At 42.9% G+C, this 26,387-nt stretch overlaps 1 protein-coding gene across 1 annotated transcript in view; it reads left to right on the forward strand.

Moving 5' to 3' along the window:
- The first annotated feature begins 2,622 nt into the window (after positions 1-2,622).
- LOC137596543 (protein jagged-1b) overlaps positions 2,623-26,387 on the forward strand; it is a 44,029-nt gene continuing 20,264 nt past the window's right edge. Inside the window, exons 1-2 of the mRNA XM_068317183.1 lie at positions 2,623-2,895; positions 7,643-7,987. Coding sequence (XP_068173284.1) covers positions 2,761-2,895; positions 7,643-7,987 — 480 coding nt within the window. The 5' untranslated portion in view covers positions 2,623-2,760. The remainder of the gene's footprint in view (positions 2,896-7,642; positions 7,988-26,387) is intronic.

The raw sequence follows: 26,387 nt of genomic DNA on the forward strand, positions 1-26,387 counted from the left end.
TATTTAATTTTTAGCTCATGACAAACATGTTGCCTGTTTTGTTTGACAAATGAAGGAGATTATCGTGTTTACCGGTACATGAAAGCTGTGGCAGGTCGTTTTCCATACAGTACTGGCTTTGAGTCACAGGGGAAAAGGTCAGTTTTGATGTCTGCCACAATTAATGATACGGATTATAGTAAATTGTTTTATAGGATTTCAACTGGAAGGTCAGCAATTTAGAATATCTTGACACAATTAAGTTGTTTCCCATTATCTCCAAACTGATGGACGCTGCTCAACTTTCAGAAATGCCATGTAAGGACCCTAAATGTGTTCTTCTCATAATTTGTCTCTTAGCTTCATGTTTTCAGGCACATTTGAACTTTAGGTATTACTGAGGGTTCTAAGTTCTATGGATCCAAGCGCAGCCAGTGAGTCGCTGCGCATGGATCCATGGAATTCTGACGTTTGTTTCAGAAAGAAAAGAATTCAAGAAAAAGAACTATAATGTGAGAATTTTCAATGTTTAATATAATATCTGAAAAACAATTATACCTTAATTATACTTCAATTGAATTAATTTATTTTATTAAGATTCACAATTTCCATTTATTTATAAACTTATTTATGTCTCATATATTTTTTATGTTCTTGAATCCCCATGAATACAAGTTAGCGTGTCTCTTGTGTTAATCCTGAATTAACAGCAGTCCATTGAAATAAACTATCACCAAAAAGTATATTTACCTGATTACACCAGCAATATTAATAAATCAAACTCAGAAATATTAAGGTGACACTTTCATAACTGAGTGAACAAACCATCCTCAAATGTCCTTATATTTGACATAACTATTATTTACTCCATGGAACCATTCATCCATTCACATTTAAGATGTTGGACTGTGGAGGTCCAGGTAGCTGATCCATCATTCTAAGTATTTGTTGGTTCATCTGCAGAGAAACTTCATGTTAATTGTAAAGTATGAGTTTAACCAACATTAAAAAAACCAAACAAACACTGAAGGTAATCACCATTTATAAGTTTGAACTGGTTGTGAATAAATGCTTTCCCTATTTCGTCCTTTTAATTACATTTTTATTTTGTTTTTGTGTATTTGTGTATCTGTCTTGCATAAATTATCATTCATACGTTTTTTATTATGTGTGACCAGTAGGTGGCGCCAAATATAAATCCAACAAAAGTTCAGTTCAGAACTCTTTAAAAAAAAAGCACTGAGGAAAAAAGGGCGCAAATTCGTGGCGGAACGTCTTCAGGTGATCACGCAAAGCGGCCTCCATGACGACTCACTGATGTTTGTGTGTTTCTGGGTGGTTGGTTAGAATTCCACTCGTGTTTGGAGGTCACTGCTCTGCTATGCAAATCGAGTCCCTGCTCCTCAAGAGCTCTCTGTTCCGTTCTGGGGTCAGCGCAAAGTGCCCGGGCTGCGGAAACACCAGCGGTTGTCAGGGAAGCTCTTGAGCAACAGACCTTCATGGAGGAGAAGGAAGGAGGCAGAATCTCATTATGTTTCTCCTCAATGAAGAAGGTGCATTGTGTGGAGGTCTTGGATTTCACGAGAACTGGAAGTTAAACGTGGAAAATATGTCACACGGCCCGAGTTCATTATTCAAAAAGATGCCAGTGGCTCACAGATCTCTTTTATATTAAAACGCTTTGCGCCCGACGGCACAAGCAGCAGCATGTGCGCGCACACACACACACACACACACACCCACACACACTTACCCGTATATAGACCAGCAGCTGTAAAGCACTTGAAACAGGCCTTATCGTGAAAGCGAACACGTGACCACATTTCACAAGACGGGGGTTTGTGGGTTCAGGTGTTTTTGGATGTACCTGCGCCACATGTGCGCTCATCAGCATTGCGCACGGACCTTCCACCAGCTTTTTTTTTTTGTCAGGATAAGCTCTACTTGTGTGTTGTGTGTGTGTGTGTGTGTGTGTGTGTGTGTGTCTTCCACATTCATGATGATCTCATCATAATTATGACGTGCTTTACAAAAAAGTGTTTGCGTTTTGGCTGGCAGGTGTCTGAGTGAAGGAAACGGGGATGAGAGAAGTGGTGCGCAACGGGAACCGACATGATGAGCTGAAAGACGGATAGTCCCTGCCCCAGGACACACCCTCCACGCTCTCCCTCTCTCTCCCTCTCCCTCATTGTCTCTCTGGCTGACTGTCTGCTGCCACCGGGCTCCGGGTTGCGTTCACCAGACAGCCCCCCCATAGGATGAGAAGAGCGCCAAGTGAAATCATTCCCGGAGAGACGCAACTTCGGCGGCTGCTTCGCCAACGCGCTCATGACGAAATCGGACGCACGTAGTTATTGTTTTAATTCTTATGTCTTGGTCTGACTTTGAGAGAGACTGAAGAAGCTAATTGGGTTGAGAGTTCAAGTCAAGTGAAGCCGGCAGATTGGACCTTTAAAGCCTCTTAACGCAGGTGCTAGGAGGAATACGGCGCAAGGGGTGTGTGTGTGTGTGTGTGTTTGTTTGAGCGTGTAATTCCCAGTGGAAATCCACCCTGGACACAGCGCTGAGTGGGGAGATCAGGTGTGCGTCCGTGCATGCGTGGGTGGGTGGGTGGGGGGGTGTCAATCTGAGCGCTATGTTTTCTCCGATCTGGATGTGATGAAGTGGGTCCGCCGGAGTTTGAGGGTTTAAGGCCGGGAGAGGAGGAGAGCTGGGCGGACGAGGAAGGGGATTCCAACCCGCTAAGGCGCACCAAACGGCTCCCAGTCCCTGGATGTAGGGATGGAGACCAGGAGAACGCACACAGTGACAAGAAAGATCACCGGGAAGGCAGACATGAGGAGTGGCCGACAACAGGCACACCTTCACCTGCAGGGGACTGTGATTTTTCTGGTCGCACTCACTGTTCAACCGCAGGTAAGCCACCGATTAAGTGCTATTTCGGGCGGCATGCCCTTAAAACCCCGCAGAAGACTTTTACCTGTGTGTTACCCCACACTTCTCAGCACAGCTGCGCGATATCAGCCAATAATGGAGCCCACACACGCACTGTCCCTTTCTTCTTTGTGCTGCCCTCATTCTGCTCCTGCGTGGCGCTGCGCCCACCTGTTGTTCCATCCCGGCGCCTCCCGCAGCAGAGCTGCTGGAGCCCCGATTTAGACGCATGGGAAGCAATTATCACAGAAAACATGTAGAAGACGGCACAGTGGAGTTATATTAATCATTTAAACAATTAGGGGGGGGTCAAACTTAATTATGCAACTGTTAGAAAGAGTTATGAGGCCGATAACGCACCAATCCATCAATAATGGTTTACAACTGCTGAGCCTACAAATTATCTTTTTCTTTTTTTTGGCGATTTCAGCTGAATGTCTAAATGACAATTTTGGGATCTTAATCATCCCTTTTAGTCTGTCGCCGTTCACATGCTGAAGAAAAAGTGAAGCATTTTCATCAGGCAGAAATCTTAATTCAAAGTCATTTTATTTATTCACTGTCAGTTCTGTCTCCTCTGTCTTTATGGCGCGTTTATGGAATTGATGCACTTTTTCTTTTTAGTTCCTTTCAGTGCCAGAGTTCAAAAGTCGCCGCAATAACTTGTATAAATCATTTTGACAATGTATTTACGGGCAGAATGTAAAGTTTCAGGTTTTATAACAATAAAATATCAGGCCTTAATATTGAACTAGCAGGACCCCCCCCCCGTCCCTCTGAGCCAATCAGGATGCTGATGTGTGACAGGATCCAGCAGTGGCAAGAATCAAGCCCTGAAGGGTGTGTGTGCGCGTGTCCGTGTGTGTGCACGCGCGTGTATTTTTCTAAACACTAAGCTCACATTCAGCATCTGTGTCTGTGGGGGGTGGTGATGGTGGGGGTGGGGTGTGCCGCCCCGGGCCACAGCCGAATAAACTCCGGGGCGTGTGAATGTGGAGCGTTCGAGCAGCTCTGCGCGTCTCTCTGCGCACCTCTGCAGCCCCATCACAGCTGAGGAACAACACGATCCACTCCCTCCATTCTCTGCACTGCAGTGGGAAAAACTCAAGACACCCCACCACCACCACCACCACCACCACTAATGCAGAAAACATGAGGACATACCCTGACCCATGATTACAAAGTGAGGCTTATTGACTCTCCAGCGGGCCCTGCCTGAAGCCTGCTGTCCGTTTCATTGTTCCCAGAGGTCTCCCTGCTGGATGTGGTGTGAAGCCTGGAGCTGTTGGAGTGAAACATTCCATCCATTCAAGGCTTTATTTAAAATGTGATTGTTAACTTTATCATAACCCAAAAAAGACACCCATAACAGAGCACAGTTTTACAATAACAAGAAAATGAATTCCAGTTATGTGTTTGTCCAGTGTGTCGAAGATCTCTATGTCTGAAAAAACCAAACTGTTTGGTTTGACCCAGAACAAAGAAAAAAAGAAGTGACGTTCCAGACTAGAGATACACTTTAAGATGGACTAAAAGTTGATGGTATTATGAAACTTTAATTTATAATATGAGTGTTATAGATTAATATATAACACTTTTGTATTTGATATAGAAACAGGAAGTCAGGTGACAGCAGGAGGTCACATGACTGACTGATGGATTGTCAGGACACTCCCTGAAATCAGATACAGCAAACTCAAACACAGATCAAATATACCTGAGTTTAGATTTAGTTTCATGGGTTGAGTTGGTTCCTTTGTCCTTTGTTACTAGAGTTTATATTAGAAAATGACCTAAAACATTTACTTCTAAAGTTAATTTTAAAATTTGAAATAATAAATTGATCCTCTTAGTGATATTAGTTCAGTTGTTCATTGGTTTCTCTTGTCGATGAGATTAATTCATGCAAACCCTCTTTAATTTGTAGTAAATCACTCAGATTCACTGTAAACTAGAAGAAAATGATGACATTTGATCTGTGAAATGTAAGCAAAAGGTTTCATAAAGAATTTGTGTTTTCTAAGCAGTTCAAACCACTGAGCCAATGAATCCTGTCGTTGAATATGCTCGTATAGGTCAGGTCTAGGCTCAGCAACAGTGTGTGTTCAAAGAATGAGATCAGCTGATTACCTGAATGTACTGAATGACCAGGTTATTCCATCAATGGATTATTTCTTCTCCAAAGGCACGGGCATATTCCAAGATGACAATGTCAGGATTCATTGGGCTAAAATTGTGAGGGAGAGGTTCAGGGAGCATGAGACATCATTTTCATACATGGATTGGCCACCACAGAGTCCAGACCTTAAACCCGTTGAAATTATTTGAAAGAAGAATCTCGATGAGTGCTGGAGATGGATTTCCATAGTGGTCAGACCCCATCATCATAAATGCAAGATCTTGATGAAAAATATGAAAAAAAATATCGCATCACTGGATGGAAATAACTCTTATGATATTACATTAACTCATCAAAACAATGAGGAATGTCATTATTTTGAACCTGTGAAACATCAAACCTACCTCATTTTGTGTCGCTTCCGTTTAATGAATCGTCTGTCGTGATGTTCTTTCTTTCTCCCCCCATGAAATCCTGCTGAATCATCTAAACATAAGAACTTGAAGTCTTTAAATGGAGAAATGACCACACGTTTATGTTGGTTTGAACTTTTCCTTTATCTCTGTGGGTTGAGCGGTACTGCCTGACAGCCTCACCTGACCTGAACACTTAAAGGTTCTGACCCACAAATGTTTGAAGTCTTTATCAACTTTTTATGAATGTTGTGAGTCACTGTTCAATTTGGTTGGACTCATCCTGGAAAAGTCAGAACTGTCTGAGCCCCCTGTGTGTCTCTCTGTCTGTCTCTGTCTCTGCCTGTCTGTCTGTCTCTCTGTCTCTACCTGCCTCTCTTGTTGTCTCTCACTCTGTCTCCCTCTCCCTCTGTCTCTCTCCCTCTCTCTCTCTGTCTCTCTCTGTCTCTCTCTCTCTTCCTCTGTCTCTCTTTGTCTCTCTCTCTCTCTCTCTCTCTCTGTCTCTCTCTCTCTGTCTCTGTCTCCCTCTTCCTCTGTCTCTCTTTCGCTGTCTCTCTCTCTCTCCCTCTCTCTCTCTGTCTCTCTCTGTCTCCCTCTCCCTCTGTCTCTCTCTCTGTGTCTCTCTCTGTCTCTCTCTCTGTCTCTCTCTCTGTCTCCCTCTCTCTCTGTCTCTCTCTCTGTCTCTCTTTCTGTCTCTCTCTCTGTCTCTCTCTCTGTCTCTCTCTCTGTCTCTCTCTCTGTCTCTCTCTCTGTCTCTCTCTCTGTCTCTGGTCGGACTGAGTGCTGAAATGCTGGTATGCAGGGAATGGGGCTCAGGCAGTGAGAGGAGGAGAGGAAGAAAGGAGGATGTAGAGTGATGAGCGCCACTCTATCTCCACAAGCCTTTTGATGTAGATGAGTTCGCCTCACCTCCCCCTTCATTGCCCTGACCCCTCCCACTTCACCCCCTCTCAGCTCAGGAGCGGGGGGGGGGGGGGGGGGCAGGAGAGGGACAAGCATCCCGACACAATGGGACGACTGAGGTTCAGACTCAGTGTTGGGCAGCTCACACCAGAGCTCTGGTTGGCCTCGGTCATTTACGTCCAGCATCGAGTGTGTGACACCACAGGAGTGGTGTTGGTGTGGTTAGGATTGTCTGACATAATGAGTGATCATTATGTTGGGTTTTTGAGCCAGAATGTTGGAAATGGCTGAATTATTAAGATTCATTCATCGCCGGAGGCGTCATGTCTAACTGAGATAATGGTGGATTTATTTTTGTGTTTACAGTTGCTGGAAGATGCCAAAGCCATTGTTTTAGTCTGCCACAGTGACACACACACACACACACACACACACACACACACACACACACACACACACACACACACACACACACACACACACACACACACACACACACACACACACACACACACACACACACACACACACACACACACACACACACACACCTGACCCTGGTGCTGGCAGACTCTCAGGGGGTCTTGTTAACTCCAGAGAGAGAGTGTGTGTGACTGTGTCCTCCACTCATCTTTATACAGCGAGGGCAAACACACAACTGAAAGGGAGGCGGATGAAAAGGAAAATGGAAACAATGCAGAGACGACTTGATGGGTACAGAAAGAGAAATGACAGGAGCATTACGGCTTGTTCCCAGAGAGAGAAAGGAGGGAGGAGGAGGAGGAGGAAGAGTGTGAGGTTCCCTGTGTCATTGTCCCCTGGGAAAAGAGAGAAATAAGGGAGTGGTAGTGGTGAGACACAGGAGGTGCGAAGAAAGAGCCGGATGTTGAGGGATAAGCAGCATTATGTGGTCGTAGCTGTTGTGTGTTTATCCATGATTTGGATTGGAATTATGATTTTTTTCCTCTGTATGTAGTCAACACAGCCCGGCCTGGCATAGTCCAAAAAATAAAAAAATCTGCCTTCCATCCTGTCTAATGTTAAAAAATGTCTGGGTAAACTGACATAAACATGACTTTAACTTGTAAACTGTACAGCATACAAATTATCATCACATCTAACCCAGCTTTTCCTTTTGAAAATGTTTTAACTGCTTTTATTTCCACTTCCCCACATAACAGTGAGAATGTCCATCTTGTGATTTGCTCTCTTACATTCTCCTGTTTAATGATAGATTATGTCTTCATGCCGCTGACTCTTTCTCTCCCTCTCTTCCTCCTCTCTCTGGACTCAGGTTGTGTTTGCTGTCGGAATGTTTGAACTCCAGATCCGTCACTTCCAGAACCCGTACGGGCTTCTGCTGACAGGAGACTGCTGCGACCTCCAGGCCAGTGGGGGGCAGCGCTGCTCAGCCAGGGACCAATGTGACACTTTCTTTCAAGCCTGTCTCAAGGAGTACCAGGCCCGGGTGATCCTGAGTGGAACCTGCACCTTTGGGTCAGGCAGCACAGGCATCCTGGGTGGGAACTCCCACTCACTCCACCACCGAGGCCACGACGGAGGAGGAGGAGGAGGAGGAGGAAGAGGGGAGGATGGGACTAATGGACACATTGTCATTCCCTTCCAATACGCCTGGCCAGTAAGTACAGGGGCAGCACTGGTTATCAGTATGGTTACCAAGGGAACAGGCTAAGCTTCAAGTATAACAATACTCTCAAACTGAGGCTAGAGTGGAATAACAATGATCAGGACTCGCATGCTTTTACACCTTTTCTGTCTTTTGAGGATGTGTGAAACAACCGAAGGGCTAGGTGACAGAAAAAACATCTCTGCTTTTAGAAATCTAAATACTATTGTACATCTGGGAAGTAGAAAAGTTAAACCAATTGGTTAATACCCATCATTTATGAGTGATAAAAAATCCCATTTTGATATTTTTATTATTTCGTAGTGATTGATTTGGTATTTACCCTTATTTTAGATGCTAAAAAGAAGCGAATATATTTTTTAGCAAGAGTATATTAGCATTGCCTCATGAAAGAGATATGAGCATTAAAACAATGGGGGCAGCTAAAGTTAGTCACAAGAATGGGGAGATTTTAATTATTTAAAAACATCACACACTGTGGAAATCCTTCGTACCGTAGATGAGATGCTGCACATTAAATCATAATGCTTTGGTTTAGAAGTTCATTTTATTCTTTTCATTAATGTTCATTTATCGACAGCTTTAACGATGAGTTACTTTCCACATCCTGTGTTATTAATGAAACTACTGTACTTATTATGTGTGAGTAGACGTTTAAAGGGTTTATTGATTAGCTGAATGGCATCTGCTTTGATTGTGGTTTTATAGATATCAAAGCAACAATGCCAAATATGTCACAGTCCATTTTTAGAATAGCTGCAGTCATGTGTTTTGCTTTTCCGTCACATTTCTGCCCTCGTCTTTCCTCCATCCATCCTAATTTTTCTGCGTGCAAGTGAAAAAGTTTTGGTCTTTCGGGGTCTACCCAATAATCTCTATCCTGATCCATTATGGTTGTCCTGGCTGTTCCATGTTGTGTCCTCCGTAAAGATCGCGGCGATTCATCTACTGTTTGCACAACAGTAGGCATTTCACCAAGAAGAGATATTGATTTGTCCCCTCTTACCTCCTCCACATCTATCTGTGCTTTTCCTTTACATAATTTCCCCCGTTTATACAGAGAGAAGCTAAAAACAGATTTACACACTTAAACATGCATTAGAGCTGAAAAGGTTGTCAACAGATAATAACCACCATGGGTGCCATGATAGTTTAATCTGTCAGGATATGATAATTATAATCCAAAACATAAAACCACTCACTCTTAGCCTTCCAAAGAATAAATATTTAGTTTATTCATATATAGATTTGAATATATATATTTACAGATTCCTGTACATCTTCACAAATGTCAGTACTGTACACATTTAAAGATTATTTTACACATTTACACTTTCTTTAGGATCTCAGTGATGACAATAAAGGTTCTAAAGTCTGTCCATAGTGTGCTATTAGCCATTGGTTTATTATCATTAACTAATATGGCATAGATCCAGCTGAAGCCTCACACATACACACACACACACACACACACACACACACACACACACACACACACACACACACACACACACACACACACATACACACACACACACACACACACACACACACACTCCTTGATCAGTATCAGCCCATTTACCTGTGAGACTCTTTATCCCACAGCCAATTATCTTCCCTTATCCGTGTACAGTTTGCTTTTGTGCACCGTTCTGTGTGTCCTGTATACATATTGCGTGTGTGTGTGTGTGTGTCGCACTTCCTCCAGGTTTTTTTCTGTCTTCACATTGAGGAGGTGTGAGATTGGCAGGTACAACTGTGAGAAAGTTCTTTGTCAGAAAGACAGCACGGATCAGTTTCAGGGCTGGGCTGCAGGGAGAGAAAGGGAGAAAGAGAGTGAACGTAACGTCGCTGCATTTTGGGCTGAAAGATTAGCTTTATCAACCCATCTCTTGGAGGAGGGGGTGGTGGGTGTGGGAAGGGAGAGTGATTCCCCTGCCCCAGGTGAGGGGATGAACAGGTGAGCCTAGTCATGAGGAAAGGTGAGCTCTGTCAGTCCCTTGCCCTCGTTCACCCATCCACTTGCTTTTTCCCACATTAATATATTCAGGAAACAGTGTGCAGTTATGAGTGGGTCTGTTTATTCACACTTGAATGTGAGTGTAGTTGTCATGCGTTGTGTTGATAACATCGTTTTTAATGTTATAATGATGCTTTAATTCTGTTGTGATGGTCTGGTTAAAGTCAGGTATGACAGCTGATCTGTCTTAAAATATATGAATCTCATTTTAGCATCAGCTGATGTTTAGGGCAGCTGGTGACCCGAATAATTCAAACATATTCACCCCCCAGTATTGGAAAAAGACAATACTGTATTTATAATTTAATATAAAGTAACATTTAAAATAAGCCATTTTAATCCCTTCAACCCTTGTAAAATCATCCTCTAAATAATGAAAGCAACATATTTTTTTATGAACCAATAGACATGCATACTTTGCCTGTGCGTAATTAATTATGCATAAGTTACGTAAACATTGATAAGATATGTGATTTTTTGCACAAAAATCTGTATACTGTATAATGTTAATTTAGCAATATGGACCAAACTACAGACATTTGGGACAAATATTTTACTTTAGTTATGCTAATGGTAGCTTGTGAGATTAGCTTTCTCTGCTTATCCAGGCCATGGGACATTAGTGGTGGCAGTGTTACACCACTCGCAGTTGATGGCTCGCAGTAACGGTTGGGACCTCCTCCAAGATACCTCGAGTGACAAGGTCATGAGCCATCTCCAAATCCAAAAAAACAAACCTGGTTTGGTTGGGCATATTCCCATGCACCTTCCAGCACCCTTGCATGGGTCCACTTCCAGTCCAGTGATCCATTGCTAGGACAAATACCACACCTCTCCAGAGCCCTGGGATACACCTTGTTTGTGCAATACCCCTTCTGGCCCACCTCCATGAACATGGAACCAGTTTACCATTCCAGGGCCAGTGCCTCTGGAATATGTGCAGTGTTACAGAGGCATGTTGACCATGACAGCCCTAAATTGTGCAGAGCCTTAGTGACCTCAAAGGTTGCAGGTTTATCCAAGCAGAGATACAAAAAGTCCCTCATGGCAGAACAACATAGTTTGAGAAGTGAAGTAACAAAGCCCAGTTCAACATTACTGGTAACATCACACCTGCTGCAAACAATGAAACAGCGCCAGAGCAGTGTTGAGTCATGCTTAAATAGCATTGAAGTAACACTGACATTTGACACCACTAAAGAGAATCTTAGAACATAAGCTGTTGTCTGATTGTGAGAACACAAACAATTTCAGTCAAGTTAAGTCACTTCCAGAAGTTTGCTGTGAGAGGACCTCCACCACTGTCCACAGTTTAAAAACCCAGTAGCTCCAAAGTAAAGGAGCATCATAACAGCATAATCCAAAATGTTATTCAGATGGATCTGTTCCACATTAGTTAACAACAATGAATGAACAGCTAATAGCACACTATGGACAGACGTTAAGACACTGATTGCAATGGTACTTTGACTTCTTCTTTTCCTTTTGGCTTTTCCCTTCAGGGGTCGCCACAGCGAATCAGTTGCCTCCATCTAACCCTGTCTTCTGCATCCTCTTCTCTCACACCAACTACCTTCATGTCCTCTTTCACTACATCCATAAACCTCCTCTTTGGTCTTCCTCTAGGCCTCCTGCCTGGCAGTTCAAAACTCAGCATCCTTCTACCAATATATTCACTATCTCTCCTCTGGACATGTCCGAATCATCTCAGTCTGGCCTCTCTGACTTTATCTCCAAAACCTCTAACATGTGCTGTCCCTCTGATGTACTCATTCCTGATCCTATTCTCAGCATCTTCATCTCTGCTACCTCCAGCTCTGTTCGTTATCTTTTCCTCAGTGACACTGTCTCTAGACCAAACTGTGGTCTCACCACAGTTTGTAGATCTTTCCTTTCATTTTAGCTGAAACTCTTCTATCACACATCACACCTGACACTTTCCTCCACCCGTTCCATCCTGCCTGGACACGCTTCTTCACCTCTTTTCCAGACTCTCCATTGCTCTGGACTGTTGACCCTAAGTACTTAAAATCCTCCTTCTTCTTGATCTCTTCTCCCTGTAACCTCACACTTCCACTTGGGTCCCTCTCATTCACACACATGTACTCTGTCTTACTGCAGCTAACCTTCATTCCTCTCCTTTCCAGGACAAACCTCCACCTCTCTATCTTCTCCTCCACCTGTTCCCTACTCTCACTGCAGATCACAATGTCATCTGCAAACATCATAGTCCATGGAGATTCCTGTCTAACCTCATCTGTCAGCCTGTCCATCACCATAGCGAACAAGAAGGGGCTCAGAGCTGATCCCTGATGCAGTCCCACCTCCACCTTGAACTCCTCTGTCACACCTACAGCACATCTCACCACTGTCTTACAGTCCTCATACATGTCCTGCATCACTCTAACATACTTCTCTGCCACTCCAGACTTCCTCACACAATACCACAGTTCCTCTCCTGGCACCCTGTCATAAGCTTTCTCCAGATCTACAAAAACACAATGCAGCTCCGTTTGGCCTTCTCTGTACTTCTCTATCAACATCCTCAAAGCAAATTTTTTTTTGTCATGAAACCATACTGCTGCTCACAAATTCTCACTTCTGCCCTTAGTCTAGCTTCCACTACTCTTTCACATAACTTTGTATGGCTCATCAGCTTTATTCGTCTGTAGTTGCCACAAGTCTGCACATCTCCCTTGTTCCTAAAAATGGGCACCAGCATGCTTCTCCTCCATTCCTCAGGCATCTTCTCACTATCTAAGATCCTGTTGAACAACCCAGTCAGAAACTCTACTGCCACCTCTCCTAGGCACTTCCAAACCTTTACAGGTATACCATCAGGACCGACTGCCTTTCCACTCTTCATCCTCTTCAGTGCCCTCTTCATTTCATCCTGACTAATCTTTGCCACTTCCTGGTCCACAATAGTCACCTCTTCTAGTCTTTGTTCTCTCTCATTTTCCCCGTTCATCAACTCTTCAAAGTACTCTTTCCATCTTCCCATCACACTACTGGCACCTGTCAATAGACTTCCATCCCTATCCTTAATCACCCTAACCTGCTGCATGTCCTTCCCATCTCTGTCTCTCTGTCTTGCCAGCCTGTATCGATCAGTCTCTCCCTCCTTACTGTCGAACCTAGCATACAAGTCGTCATAAGCCCCTTGTTTGGCCTTTGCTACCTCTACCTTCACCTTACGCTGCATCTCCCTGTACTCCTGTCTACTCTCCTCAGTCCTCTAAGTGTCCCACTTCTTCTTAGCTAACCTCTTTCTCTGTATACACTCCTGTACCTCCTCATTCCACCACCAAGTCTCCTTATCTACTTTCCTTCCAGATGACACACCAAGTACTCTCCTACCTGTCTCCCTGATCACATTAGCTGTAGTTGTCCAGTCATCTGGAAGCACCTCCTGACCACCCAGAGCCTGTCTTAACTCCTTCCTAAAAGTCATGCAACACTCTTCCCTTTTCAGCTTCCACCATTTTGTCCTCCGCTCTGTCTTTGTCCTCTTCATCTTCCTCACCACCCGAGTCATCCTGCACACCACGATCCTATGCTGTTTGGCTGCACTATTGCCTACCGCTACTTTACAGTCACTGATCTCCTTCAGATTACACCGTCTGCACAAGATGTAATCTACCTGTGTGCTCCTACCACCACTCTTATAGGTCACCCTATGTTCCTGCCTCTTTTGGAAGAAAGTATTCATTATAGCCATTTTCATCCTTTTTGCAAAGTCAACTACCATCTGTCCTTCTGCGTTCCTCTCCTGGATACCAAACCTGCCCATCACCTCCTCATCACCTCTGTTTCCTGCACCAACATGTCCATTGAAGTCTGCACCAATGACAACTCTCTCACTTCTAGGTATGCTCTGCATCACTTCAAAGTCCAACCAGAATTTCTCCTTCTCCTCCAGCTCACATCCTACCTGTGGAGCATACCCACTAACAACATTGAACATCACGCCTTCTATTTCTAGCTTCAGACTCACTCTATCCGATACTCTTTTTACCTCCAGGACATTCCTAACAAACTCCTCCTTCAAGATAACTCCTACTCCATTTCTCTTCCTAGCTACACCATGATAGAACAACTTGAACCCTGCTCCTAAACTTCTAGCCTTGCTACCTTTCCACCTGGTCTCCTGGACACACAGTATGCATCATGCATCATGTCAACCAACTGTCTACCTTTTCCTGTCATAGTTCCAACATTTAACGTCCCTACTCTCAGTCCTATACTCTTGGCGGTCCTCTTCTCTGTTTTCCTTCGAACACACTTTCCTCCTCTCCTTCTTCGACCAACAGCAGTCCAATTTCCACCGGCGCCCTGTAGGTCAACAGCGCCGATGGCGGTCATTGTTAACCCGGGCCTCGACCGATCTGGTATGGAAGTCATAGGTTTGATTCTCATGTTTGATTTGGCAAAAGTTTTACGCCGGACGCTCTTCCTGACGCAACCCTCTGTATTTATCCGGGCTTGGGACCGGCACAATAAGACAGTGGCTTGTGTCCTCTTGCGGCTACATTGCAATGGAGCTTTGACTAATCTCTTTAAAATAGGTGAAAATAAAACTGTGTATTCATACGAAAATTAAATCAGGCATCTTTATCGATGCTACTCTCACTGAATTTTAAGAAATTTGTTTCCAGTTTATGTATCACAGGGCCTAGAACCCACTGTTATGTCACCATGATGATGTGCCCTTACTCCTCTTACACCTTTTTAAAGACGTCATGTCTCAAACCCCTCCGTTACTGTATTGTGATCAAATATATATTTAAACACCCCAGAATAGACTAATGCCAGTGACAAATGACTGTATGAGGCTCTATATGCAGAGCTGCAGAGCAGTGGTGCGCAGGTGTGCATGGGAGGTGAAAATAAATAGTTAGTAGTCTGTATTGTTACAAGAAGTGATTTCCGTGCTACCACTGTTTAATTGAGCTGTGAATATAATGGAAAACAGGAAATAGTAAATTGGCTTCTGCAACTCTTAACTCCATGCTTTTGGTTTTATGGGGTGAGGGCAGATGAAGTTGGTTTCAGTCTGCAAAGATTGAGCTGCAGTCAGTGCTACCGGGTGACGGTAGCAATCTTTGATTGCTCAATACGAATCTGAAAACTGCTTGAATCAGCTGATCGTTGAAAGACATTTATTCTCTCCATTTGTATAATTTACTAAGCTTTTATTTACAGAAAGATGGGGCAAAAACAGACTAGTTGAAGAAGGTGTGTGGTGTGACAATTGTTTCTTGGGGAAGTTTGCCAGAGGATCTGAATGGATGCAATAGATGGACGCCTTTTGCTCCATATTGGCTACAAGTGATGACCTGAAACATTTCTGCTTCATGCAGTGTGAAAGGGCAACATCTGTAGGTGTCCCTATGAGAACCCCACCAAATGTATTATGTGCCATCCTGACACGGATGGTGTAAAGTTCCCACCTCTTACAATCCTCGTGTCAAGTGTTAAAAGTCACTTAGGTCAGGTTGCCAGAGGCTGTAGTGCTGAGTGATCATGGGAAAGTCTCACATAAGTCTGAGAGTATGTCGAAAGACGTCTTAAAACATTCTCATAAAGCTGCTTGAATGAGTTTTTTTTTCCAATGTGACATATATTACTCCATTAAAGCTTTAGTATTTTGGTTCACTATCATTGTTCTAATTAGTTCTTAGTTTAGTGATACAGCCCTAAAAACCTACTTGATATCATCGACCGAAACAGACACAACCAGCGACTGTCTGGAGAACGCGGTGGAGCATTTTAGCAGTTAAAAGCTCACATATTTCCCACTTTAACTGTTAGAGGCTAAAACAGAGCGAAAAGAAGATAAACTGAGCTTTAAAGTCCTACAGTAAAATCCACATTTAACATGATTATCAACAAAATATATGTATATATACTATAATAACCACACAAAACATCAGAAATATGTCGCTGATAAATTTTAAATTAGATGTTTAGAGGTTCTCACTGCAATTAGGTAAGAAGTTCTTTATTAAAGACAGGATTTAATCTTTTAAATTGATTTTAAAATTTGTTTTTTGCCTCTGTGAAATTTTATGGGGGAAAGCTTTACTCTTTACACGATCATCAGCCTCTTAGCTTAATTTATCTTTACATACACTGTTTCTTTACAAAGCACCATGACTTTTTAAGTGTCCCATTGGTCAGAACCAAGTTTTACACACGCACGCACGTACACACACACACACACACACACACACACACATACACACACACACACACACACACACACAGACACAATTTCATTAAGAAGTATGAAGCAGTATCCCGTAGAAATGCTATGGAAGTAAAATAAAATATTTGGTCACTTTAATGCAATCTGTGGTTGAATATATTTGAGTTACTTCCACCAGTGAACCAGATCCTGTGATACTCTATATCCCATCATATAGGCGACACACACATCTTTGTACCTGTGCATTCCTGCTGTGTGGGAGCTGAACCGGGGAGGGGGGGGGGAGTCAGTGATGGGTGACAAAAGGAGAGGAGCATAGAGTTTTCTCTAGGGTCTCTCTTTCACTGTTTTTCCCTCTGACAATTGTTTCTGCTCTCGTGTCTTTTGTGCTCTAATTGACTCTCCTCCACAGCGTTACATACCTGCATATAGGCTGACACTGCTGTGTATGGGGTTTGTACAAGTAGACCTGCAGGCTTGTATAAAGACACACAAACACTTTTCCCCTCATAAGATTTTCTTTCAATAGACACACCCTAAAAACACACACACAACACAGACAGAGAAGGTTAATTCCATCAGGATCTGGAGCCTGTGTTTTTTAGAGATAAGTTAATAACTCGGGGGTAAACGTCTCAAGGGAAGCGTGTTTTAATGATTTCATTTGTGTGCAAATTGGATTGAGGGTGGGAGTCTCTCTATAGCGGGAGAAAAGACGTGATCGTGGTGAAATGACAGTCTCCAGGCATCATTATGTGTCGTTGAATGGACATCATGAGCACACAGTCTTTTGAATGGATACAAAGGCGTAATCACAGATATTTGTCGACTTTTTTCCCATTGATTTATTAATCTTATTGTCACATCTTCTCACACTCTAACATCAGCATCTCTCATCCGTCAGCTCTCTCCCACACACGCCGTCTAACCCGCCGCCTCGTTTGAATCACTTACTGTAAACCTTTTCTTCTCCGTGTCACTGCCCTCCAATTACATTCAGCCACATCACATCCCCGTGGGCTACAGAGAGGGGGCAGTTGGGCAGGAATGGCTGTCATGAGTCTCATCTCCTCTGTTTTTCCTGTGATGCTTCAGGTTCAGGAGATTCGACACAAACATCTCGCTGTCAAACATTCTGACTGGGTTCTCAGTTTGAGATAAATTGTCATGATGATATTGTAATATTTCAAGTTTGTTTTACAAATAGATCAGGAGACTTCAATAACGTCGCTCATTGGTGCCGTCAAATAACTGACTGCTCACTTCTGCTATTTTGTGACGTTCGCCTTCATGTTGCAGCTTCTGTGTGTCAGATTTTTTTTTTTTAAATAAAGCAATGAAATATTTACAGTTTACACCTAGACTCGAACAACAAACAGGATTTTTTTTCTGAGATTCCCTGATCTTGATCTGGACCAGATATTTACCTCAATTTACTCACTTCAATGCAAATGCATCCATTAGTTTGTGCATAATAAGGAAGGGAGAGAGACAATTTCTACGTATTTATGTCCACCTCTATTTTCTTCCTCCTGCCCCATTTTAAAGGTGGTGTAGATGTGTTGACTTCTTTGATAGGCGATATCTCTTTCACTGCAGACGTACTGTATGGTAATGAGGGTTCAGATTTCACTGACTGAATCAGGACCAGTGAAAACTAACCCCATCACTGCTTACAGACTCTTTGCGTTCATGGACGCTTCTCCACATTTTCTATTTCAATTTGTTAACGCATGCGCACCAACATTACACACACACACACACACACGGTGTCAACAAACACCACTTTACTCCCAGACTTGTTGTGTTTTCTCCTTCATAGTCCCTCTATCTAAAAGTGCAGACATGGATGTGAAGGGTCCAGTGGCTAGACAAGGTAATTTCCTGCGGAAGTTGGAGAGGACTAGGAGGGCAGGTTAGGAGGGGGGGCGGGGGGGTGAGGATGGTCTGGGTTGCGATGGCTGATGTGAGGGAGGGGTGGAAGGTGGTAGAAAGACTTGAGATTAATGAGCGAGAGGGTAAAGTTGATGTCGGCTCTGCAGAGGGGGAATGAGGGGTGTGAGGGTTTAGAGCAGTTAGCGGTTCAGGGCGTACACAGGGAGTGTGTGTGTGTGTGTGTGTGTGTGTGTGTGTGTGTGTGTGTGTGTGTGTGTGTGTGTGTGTGTGTGTGTGTGTGTGTGTGTGTGTGTGTGTGTGTGTGTGTGTGTGTGTGTGTGTGTGTGTGTGTAAGCATCATAAACAGCATGTAGCCCGTGAGGGGAGGGGTGACGGGATGTGGATGGTGCAGTGTGACATAGAGGATGATGTCAAGAGGCCTCTGTTGTTCTGTGGTTTGGTTTCAATCAACCCTGCAGAGATCTGACTATCAAGGGAACAAGTTTGAAAAAAAAATGGGACTCTAGGTCTTATGTCTATAAAAAAAATTATTTTAAGGACTTAAGTATTTATAACATTTATTTTATATTTCTGCTCCATACTCCAGATCGTAGCAGATGCATCGTATCGACAGCAGCTATTAACAAAGCACCACTGTGGCTGTGGTGTGGTTGGGCGTAAAGAACAGGATCAGGTTTTGTGCCGAAATAAAATCAATGTACAGTAATAGATTTGAGATTTGTCCCAATTGAGTTACAGAATCCAGTAGATTGAAAAGAGAAGATTAAAACTTCCATTTTCAAGCTGGACATTCCACATTCATATGGACTGTGGTGCCAATTCTTTATTTGAAGGGAAAAGCAAAAAAAAAAACTTTTTTGTTTGTTGTGTGGATAATGTTACACCTGCATTCAACACCTCATGACCCCTCAGAGGTACCGTTTGCCCCTTGGGAGGGGCTTGACCTTTAGGTTCACAACTCTTTGTTTAAGCTTTGTTTCCACTGTGTGGTTTGGCTTTAGCCTCTTATAGAACCTCACTTCACATGCAGATCGCATCCCCTCATTTTACACTGCATCTATCGTCATGGCGATGCTGTGTGAAGCTTTCATGACATCATTTTCAGTGTGACACAAAACAGCGGTGGAAGATATTGAAAGTTTGTAACTGAGAAGAGAGAAATGGAAAAAAGAGGCAGATGAAATGTTTGGAAGACCAGATCAGTCTGTTGGATTTATTTTTTTGGTCACACTTGTGATGATTCTAGAATTATTTCTGACAGTTTGGTGTTCTGCAGTTTTTTTTAAACCCATGTTTTAATATCAGCTAAGCTTACTTTGACTCTGACTGAAGTGAGATAATAAAATGCAGCATAAAGCAGCTTTTCACCCAGTTTGAGCTCTGCCATGCCAAAAATGAGACATTAAATACCACACACTGCATAAAATAGATTGAACCACCTCCACTTTTAAGTAAATAATTTTGACAACCCTGGTGGGAGAGAGAATTTATAGAAGATGACAGGGTGGAGGTGGAGACATGGAGCTCAAGTAAGGTCGGAGAGAGAGAGAGAGCAAAAGTGAGACGGTGAGAATTCAACAGACATTTAATTATAGAGACGGGGTCCTGGGAGCAGGGTGAGGTGGGCGGCTGCACATCGGAGTCTGATTCCACGTCTCATGATGTGTGTGTGTGTGTGTGTGTGTGTGTGTGTGTGTGTGTGTGTGTGTGTGTGTGTGTGTGTGTGTGTGTTCCACCTAAGGGAAGGGAGATGACCGACACTGGATAATATCAGTCCAATCTCTAACTTCCTCTCTCTTGTTCTCTTGTGTGATGGCAACTCTTTGATCCAAGGGGATTGATTTTTGTCTTGAAGAATCAGTCGATAGCATAATCATGGTTGACACAAGTGTTTTTATATTTGGGGGGATGGGGGGGGGGGGCAGTTCAGTGGCCAGGTGACATCTTATTTTATTCTTCAGCAGAGCAGAAATCAACAAGAAATCTATAATATTTTCACCTTTCTGCTTTTTCCGCTCCGACACAGATAGCACGAGGCTAACAGAGTAGTCCAGACCGACAGACTTTAATATTTACTGAATGCACTTTAAATGTTGGAAGCTTAGCCACTGGAATAATAATTGCATTGTTGCTGTGGTTACCTCCACTACTAATTTGCAGTGCAGGTGAGGCGTAAGCCATCCAATCCGGCTCCATTACACCCGCTGTCATGGTAGCCGTTTTCATGTTTATGTAAGTTGTCAGGTTTGTGTTTGTGTGTGTGAGTGTGTAATTATTGAGCGCTAAAGCTGAGAGTTTGCAGGTGTATGAAAACAACAAATGTTCGTCGGCAGATTATGAATAAATAAAAAGTTTGCTGCTAATTGCATTTTCTCTCATCAGCATTGAACGTTTAATCACAAGTTCGTCTCCCGGCGTGTCTGTGTGTGCACGCTTGATATTTATTGTGTGTCTTTGTGTACTTTGTGTGTGTGTCCATAAAGGCTTAAATGTTTTTGTTTGATTACTGTGCGATGCTTTTACGAGCTTTTTGAGCTTTATGAGTTTGGAACTGTAAATGAAACAGAATGAGACTCCTGATTTTGATGCACATGAGGATTTCATCTGTTTTATCATCTCTGGTGAACAACAAAAGGTGGTGAATGATTGTCAGTTAACTTTAAAATATAAAATAATGTTGGTGAAAAAAAATATAAAGAAAGATTTTAATTTGTTCATCTTTGTTTTGTCCTTGAAAACCAATAATTTATGTTAACTCAAAAATAAATGAAAACATAATTACAGTCATCTATATATGAGGCATCAATCTAATTGTTATATATTCAATAAAAACTTCAGAAACATGTTTAAGAAGTGGGAATGTTGCTCATCAAAGTACAGAATGGATGAATAATGGACCATAAGAGGAAAGAAATGGGATTTTAAAATGTTTGAGTGTCAAATAGAAGCCAATCAGTTAAGATCAATGAAAACAGATGAAATGAATATTAAAAGATTATATAACTAGTTTTGGATGAGAAACCGAATTGCTTATCTTTACTTGTCAAATAGTAGTGGAATAGTAGGGAAACATCACCAAACAACTACTGGTTTAAACATCATTCATTCACGGAGGTCATTCACGGAAAATTTAGTATTTAAAGCCAATTTCTTAAGTAATCCATCAAAAATATGGCATGAAAATGTCCATCATTCATGAGGAAGAACCAGCAGAGGATTCTTTTGTGAATTTGAGGGTCCTCTCGACTTTTCTCTGGCCATAATGATTGTTTTCTGATTCAGTCGGATGTTGTCATCCAAGGCAGGCAGCTGTCTCCGGCTAAAATACACAGTAGAGTCCTCACTGCGCTACGTGATCAGCAGACAGACACAGTCAGCCAGGGAACATAGATCAATCAAAAAATCTAAAAGTTTCACTGTGGAAAAAAAATATGTGATGAATCGTAACTAACTTTTTTCTCATCCTTCTTTTGGGGAACACGTGTAAAGTTGAAAAGGCCTCTAGTCTTTACTTCCAAGCGTGATCTCTGGTGTCAGCTGGGTGTTCTCAGTGAACGCCCTGATGATGATTTTAATGGAAGAGTATCTCACACACACACACACACACACACACACACACACACACACACACACACGCACAGCAATGCTCTTTACACACAACACAAATACAAGTTTCACCACTTCTTATTCATGCCACTTGTTAAGCCTCAAGTGAACAGGAAGTGTGTGTGCGAGGCAGACACTCAGGTTCATGCTGCTCCTGCAGGTTCAACACGCTACTGCAATGTATGGAAGAGAGAGCAATCAGTCCAACACACACACTGGATATGATTAGTTCTCTCTCTTGTGCCTCTACCTGAACCGATGGCTCCCCCCTGAGCTCTATCCAAACCCCTCCATTACAGTCTTCTCTGAGTAACTACAGAAATATAGGAGGTCCACAAGGTGGAGAATGAAGACGACAGTCTTTGTAGATATCTCAGGTCCAACCCAAGGAAACAATTAAATTTAATATAATTCCTGCTCCTACTTGTTAAATTTTACCAGCCAGAAACCAGGTTCACGCCTTGTTTTTGAACAAAAAGCACAGATGTAGGTTAAAGTGCTGATACTTATAATCCTCCGTTGGTATCAACAAGGTGGTCTGAAGCATGACTCCAAGTGAAGGATTATGTTGTTCTGTTGCTGCTGGTTGCAGAAATAAGCAGCTGTTTGCCAACATAAGAAAGGTAAAAATATTCCCACTGACCTGCGCACTGGTATAAAAAGAAAGAAAAAGAAACACAACAGTTATTGAAGGTTTCTGGAGCCTTCAGAAGTCCAAAAGGTAGAAAATTATTATGAACTACAGACTTATAATGAAGGGTTTTGGTCTGTTTGTCACCGTTGTTCAACGATTCAAGCACCAAATCCCGTTGTCTGAAATGATAAATGACAGAACTTGTCTGCTGCGCTCTAGACTAATATTTTCAGGACTGAATGAATACAGTGTGTATGGAAAAAATAAGGACTTGGGTAATTGTGTGTGTGTGTGTGTGTGTGTGTGTGTGTGTGTGTGTGTGTGTGTGTGTGTGTGTGTGTGTGTGTGTGTGTGTGTGTGCATCAGCATGTCTGGTGTGCATGTGCATTAGTGTGTGAGCTCTGAGGGGAAATTCCTCTCTCATGGCTGGGAGTTCTTCCTGTCGTAGAGCTGTGTTTGTACAGCCTGGCTTTGTCGGGATATCCTACCCTGCCTGTGTGTGTGTGTGTGTGTGTGTGTGTGTGTGTGTGTGTGTGTGTGTGTGTGTGTGTGTGTGTGTGTGTGTGTGTGTGTGTGTGTGTGTGTGTGTGTGTGTGTGTGTGTGTGTGTGTGTGTGTGTGTGTGTGTGTGTGTGTGTGTGTGTGTGTGAGAGACAGAGAGAGACAGAGACAGAGAGTGAGGGAAAGAGAGGTGGGTGGAGGGAGGGAGGAATGGCAGGGGAAGAGAAGGGGGCACCGATATGTGGATAAAGGAGGGAGCGACTGAGCCTGAGGGGGTCAGCCTGAGAAATGGAGGGGATTAAAAGTTGACCAGTGGATGGGAAACAAAATGTAAAGTTTTCATTTAATGGAATTGGCATGCTTATACAATGGTTTGAGTTAACATGGTTTAGTGTAATCCTGAGCTTTATCCTGGTGTGAGGATGGGATGGAGGTGGAGGGGCTGGACCAGACGACTAGACAGCATGCAGCCGGGGGGTACAGGCAGCTCATCATCGGGGATAATTCTTTACTTTTGATGTTGTCCTGTTTTGTTTGGGGGGAGGCCAGGTTGAGACTATCTGCACATGGCCTTACTGGAATTATTTAACAAGGAAGTGTTTTGCTAACAATGATCCGTTTCTGTCCATCACCTGACTTGAACTCAGACATGTGCATTAACATCCTGGGATGTTTCTGAGGGGTTCGTGTGTTCTCCCCACATCTGTGTGCCTCTCATCGCAATTTAGGTGAATTGGTGACTCCAAAGTCTTTCTCTGTGGCCTTGTAATAATCTGGGGACTGAGCCAGGGTTTACCCTGCCTCCCACCCAAAATCATCAACCCCCCTTTCCCAATGCAGCAAAATTGAAGCATTTTGCTGCTTAGTGCTGTAGATGCGGAGCCAGGAAATTGACAAAATGGGATTCTGGGCATTCCGTGGATGGAGAGAAAATGAAATATCCGGTGGTGCTCTCTAAAATGTACTTAACCTGGCTGCAGTGGTGCTCTTATCACAGCTATCTGATATTTCATGTGCAAACTGAAGTAGTGTTGTCTGATGGGGGAGATGAGATCCTCTGATGCTTTGTTTCTCACCGTCCATCCCTTCTCGTCAGTGTCTTGAGTAAAATTCATTCCACAGCCACACACACACACACACACACCTTTCTCATGATGTCACTTCCACAGTCAGAACTTTGACCATTATGATAGCAGGTTGTTGATTGTGTCAGAACGAGGTAAAAGTCTGACTTCATCAGCGGCCGTGATCTTATCAGTTCCTTCTTTGTAATGTTTATAGTTTTATTTTCCTCTCTCCATGTGTTTTTAAAACGTGGCCATGAGGCCACTTTGTGTTTGCCTGGCCTCTAATGGCCACAGGTCTCCATGACGTCATAGACAATGTGATGGGAAAACAAATTGGTCCTCACATAATATCATTTTTGTGTGTGTTTTGGAAAGGTTGTCAAGAGAGATTCATTGTTGGTGATTCTCTCAATCTTTTTAGACACATGTTCCGTGTCTTATCGGTTGGTGTTGTTGTGGTTTTAACTTGGTAACCAAGATTAATGTGAACACTGTCATACAGGACGTTAAATATAGTTACATCCTCCTTGTATCCATGGTGATATCATAACTTCTATAGCTGTGAGCACTTATGGGTGAAAGGGCGAAAAAGAAAAAGGCTCTGGACTTCCGACAGGTCTTAACCTGCAGGAGTGGTTGGCAGAAAGAGGGTGAGGCACAGTAGGTGGAAGGAAGGGTGAGGGAAGAGGGAAGGCGATTGGAAAGATAAGGCTAAAAGGTCTGAAAGCAGGCTGGCAGAGAGCTAATACTGTGTGTGTGCGTGTGTGTGTGTGTGTGTGTGTGCGTGTGTGTGCGCGTGCGCAGGTTTTTGTTGGTCATTATCAGTCTGAGCCACAAGCTGTATGTGAATGTTGGCCAATCTGCTACAGAGTGCATTTACTCAATGAGTGTCAAATCCTGAGGAATATCATCTCCACTTTATAATCACAACTATATATTTAATATCAACTAAACTCTGACTGCTCTTCACAGTCAGAGTTTAGTTTACAAAAACATTATTCGGGGTTATTAAGTATAAGTTACAGTTCTCTAGAACTCTTTAGGCAAGGCAAGGCAAGTTTATTCCTATAGCACATTTCAGCAACAGGGCAATTCAAAAGGGTTTAGTTGGTGCATAAAAGGCATTAGAACAGTGTAAAAGCAACACAAGGAAACATACATGAAAGTAATTAAAATGTGTTAAACTTAGGAATAAAAAAAGAAGCTAAAAAAAAGAACAAGATGATGAAACAGGACATTAGAATCCACAGTGCAGCGTAAAATACCAACCGTTAATGTGGTTTAATGGAAGGCAGTGGCAAACAGAAAAGTCTTCAGCCGTGATTTAAAAGAACTAAAAGTGGTAGCAGATCTAGTTTTCTGGAAGTTTGTTACAGATAAATAGGACATAAAAACTAAATGCTGCTTCTCAATGTTTAGCCCTGAGAGGTCTGGATGGTTCATAATGTAACAACGGATCAGAGATGTATTTTGGCCCGAAACCATTTAGTGCTTCACAAACCGACATCAGTATCTTAAAATCAATTCTTTGACACACAGGAAGCCAGTGTGAAGATCTGAGGACCGGGCAGCAGCATTCTGAATCGGCTGCAGCTGTCTGATGGATTTTTTTAGTCAGACAACATTATAGTAGTCAAGTCTACTGAAGATAAATGCACGGACGCTTCACACACTTCAGTCAGTGAACAGTCAGGTCAGTCAGGTCACAGTCATGGAGGTTTTGCCTTCTTCCTCAATGTTGTTATTAAATCGATTGTTACCCATGTGAAAATATGAGTGAAATTGTCTTCAAAAGACAAAAACGCTCATAAAAGTGATTTAACAAAGTCGTCTGATCTTTGAAGAATTTCATGGCTCTGTTTTTTTGTTTGTGCGTCATACAGCGGTGGGGCATAAATATCCAGTTAACCACTGGTAACCCGCTGACACAGCTGGAGAGCCCAGCATGTGCATGGAGCCCCTGTTTACAGCAGCCAGTTATCATCGTTGGTATGGAAGATGCTTTATTGGTATACGTCTGCCAAGTCGTCACAGAAACCTGAACGACTGGAAAATAGTTTCCAGAAAATATCAAAATGAAAATCGTGATACAGTCGTCACCCGGTGTCATTATTTCACCTAAAACAGTGTCATTATCATTATAATTACAGCAGGGTTCCTAGTTGCTGCGAGCAGCAGCGGCGTTGAGCCTCTAGCCGGTCCGTCTGAGGCTACCTGCTATCTGCTGGCCTTAATGATCTTCCCTCTGCAGTCCAGCACATCTCATTAGCATCACGACTTCTAAAGCTCCGTCTCTCTGCTCCATTCCCTTTTTCCCCCCCTTATCTTATCACCTCTCCTTTCTTTCGTGCTCACCTCTAATCATTTCCATCTCGTCTGTGTGTTTCACCTCCCTCTGACCTCTTTGTTCTTTCTCTCCGCTGCATCTGGAGATCTGACTATAACTCCAGGAGTCGT

This window comes from Antennarius striatus, chromosome 6 (genome assembly GCF_040054535.1).
Source record: "Antennarius striatus isolate MH-2024 chromosome 6, ASM4005453v1, whole genome shotgun sequence".
Classification (NCBI taxonomy): domain Eukaryota; kingdom Metazoa; phylum Chordata; class Actinopteri; order Lophiiformes; family Antennariidae; genus Antennarius; species Antennarius striatus.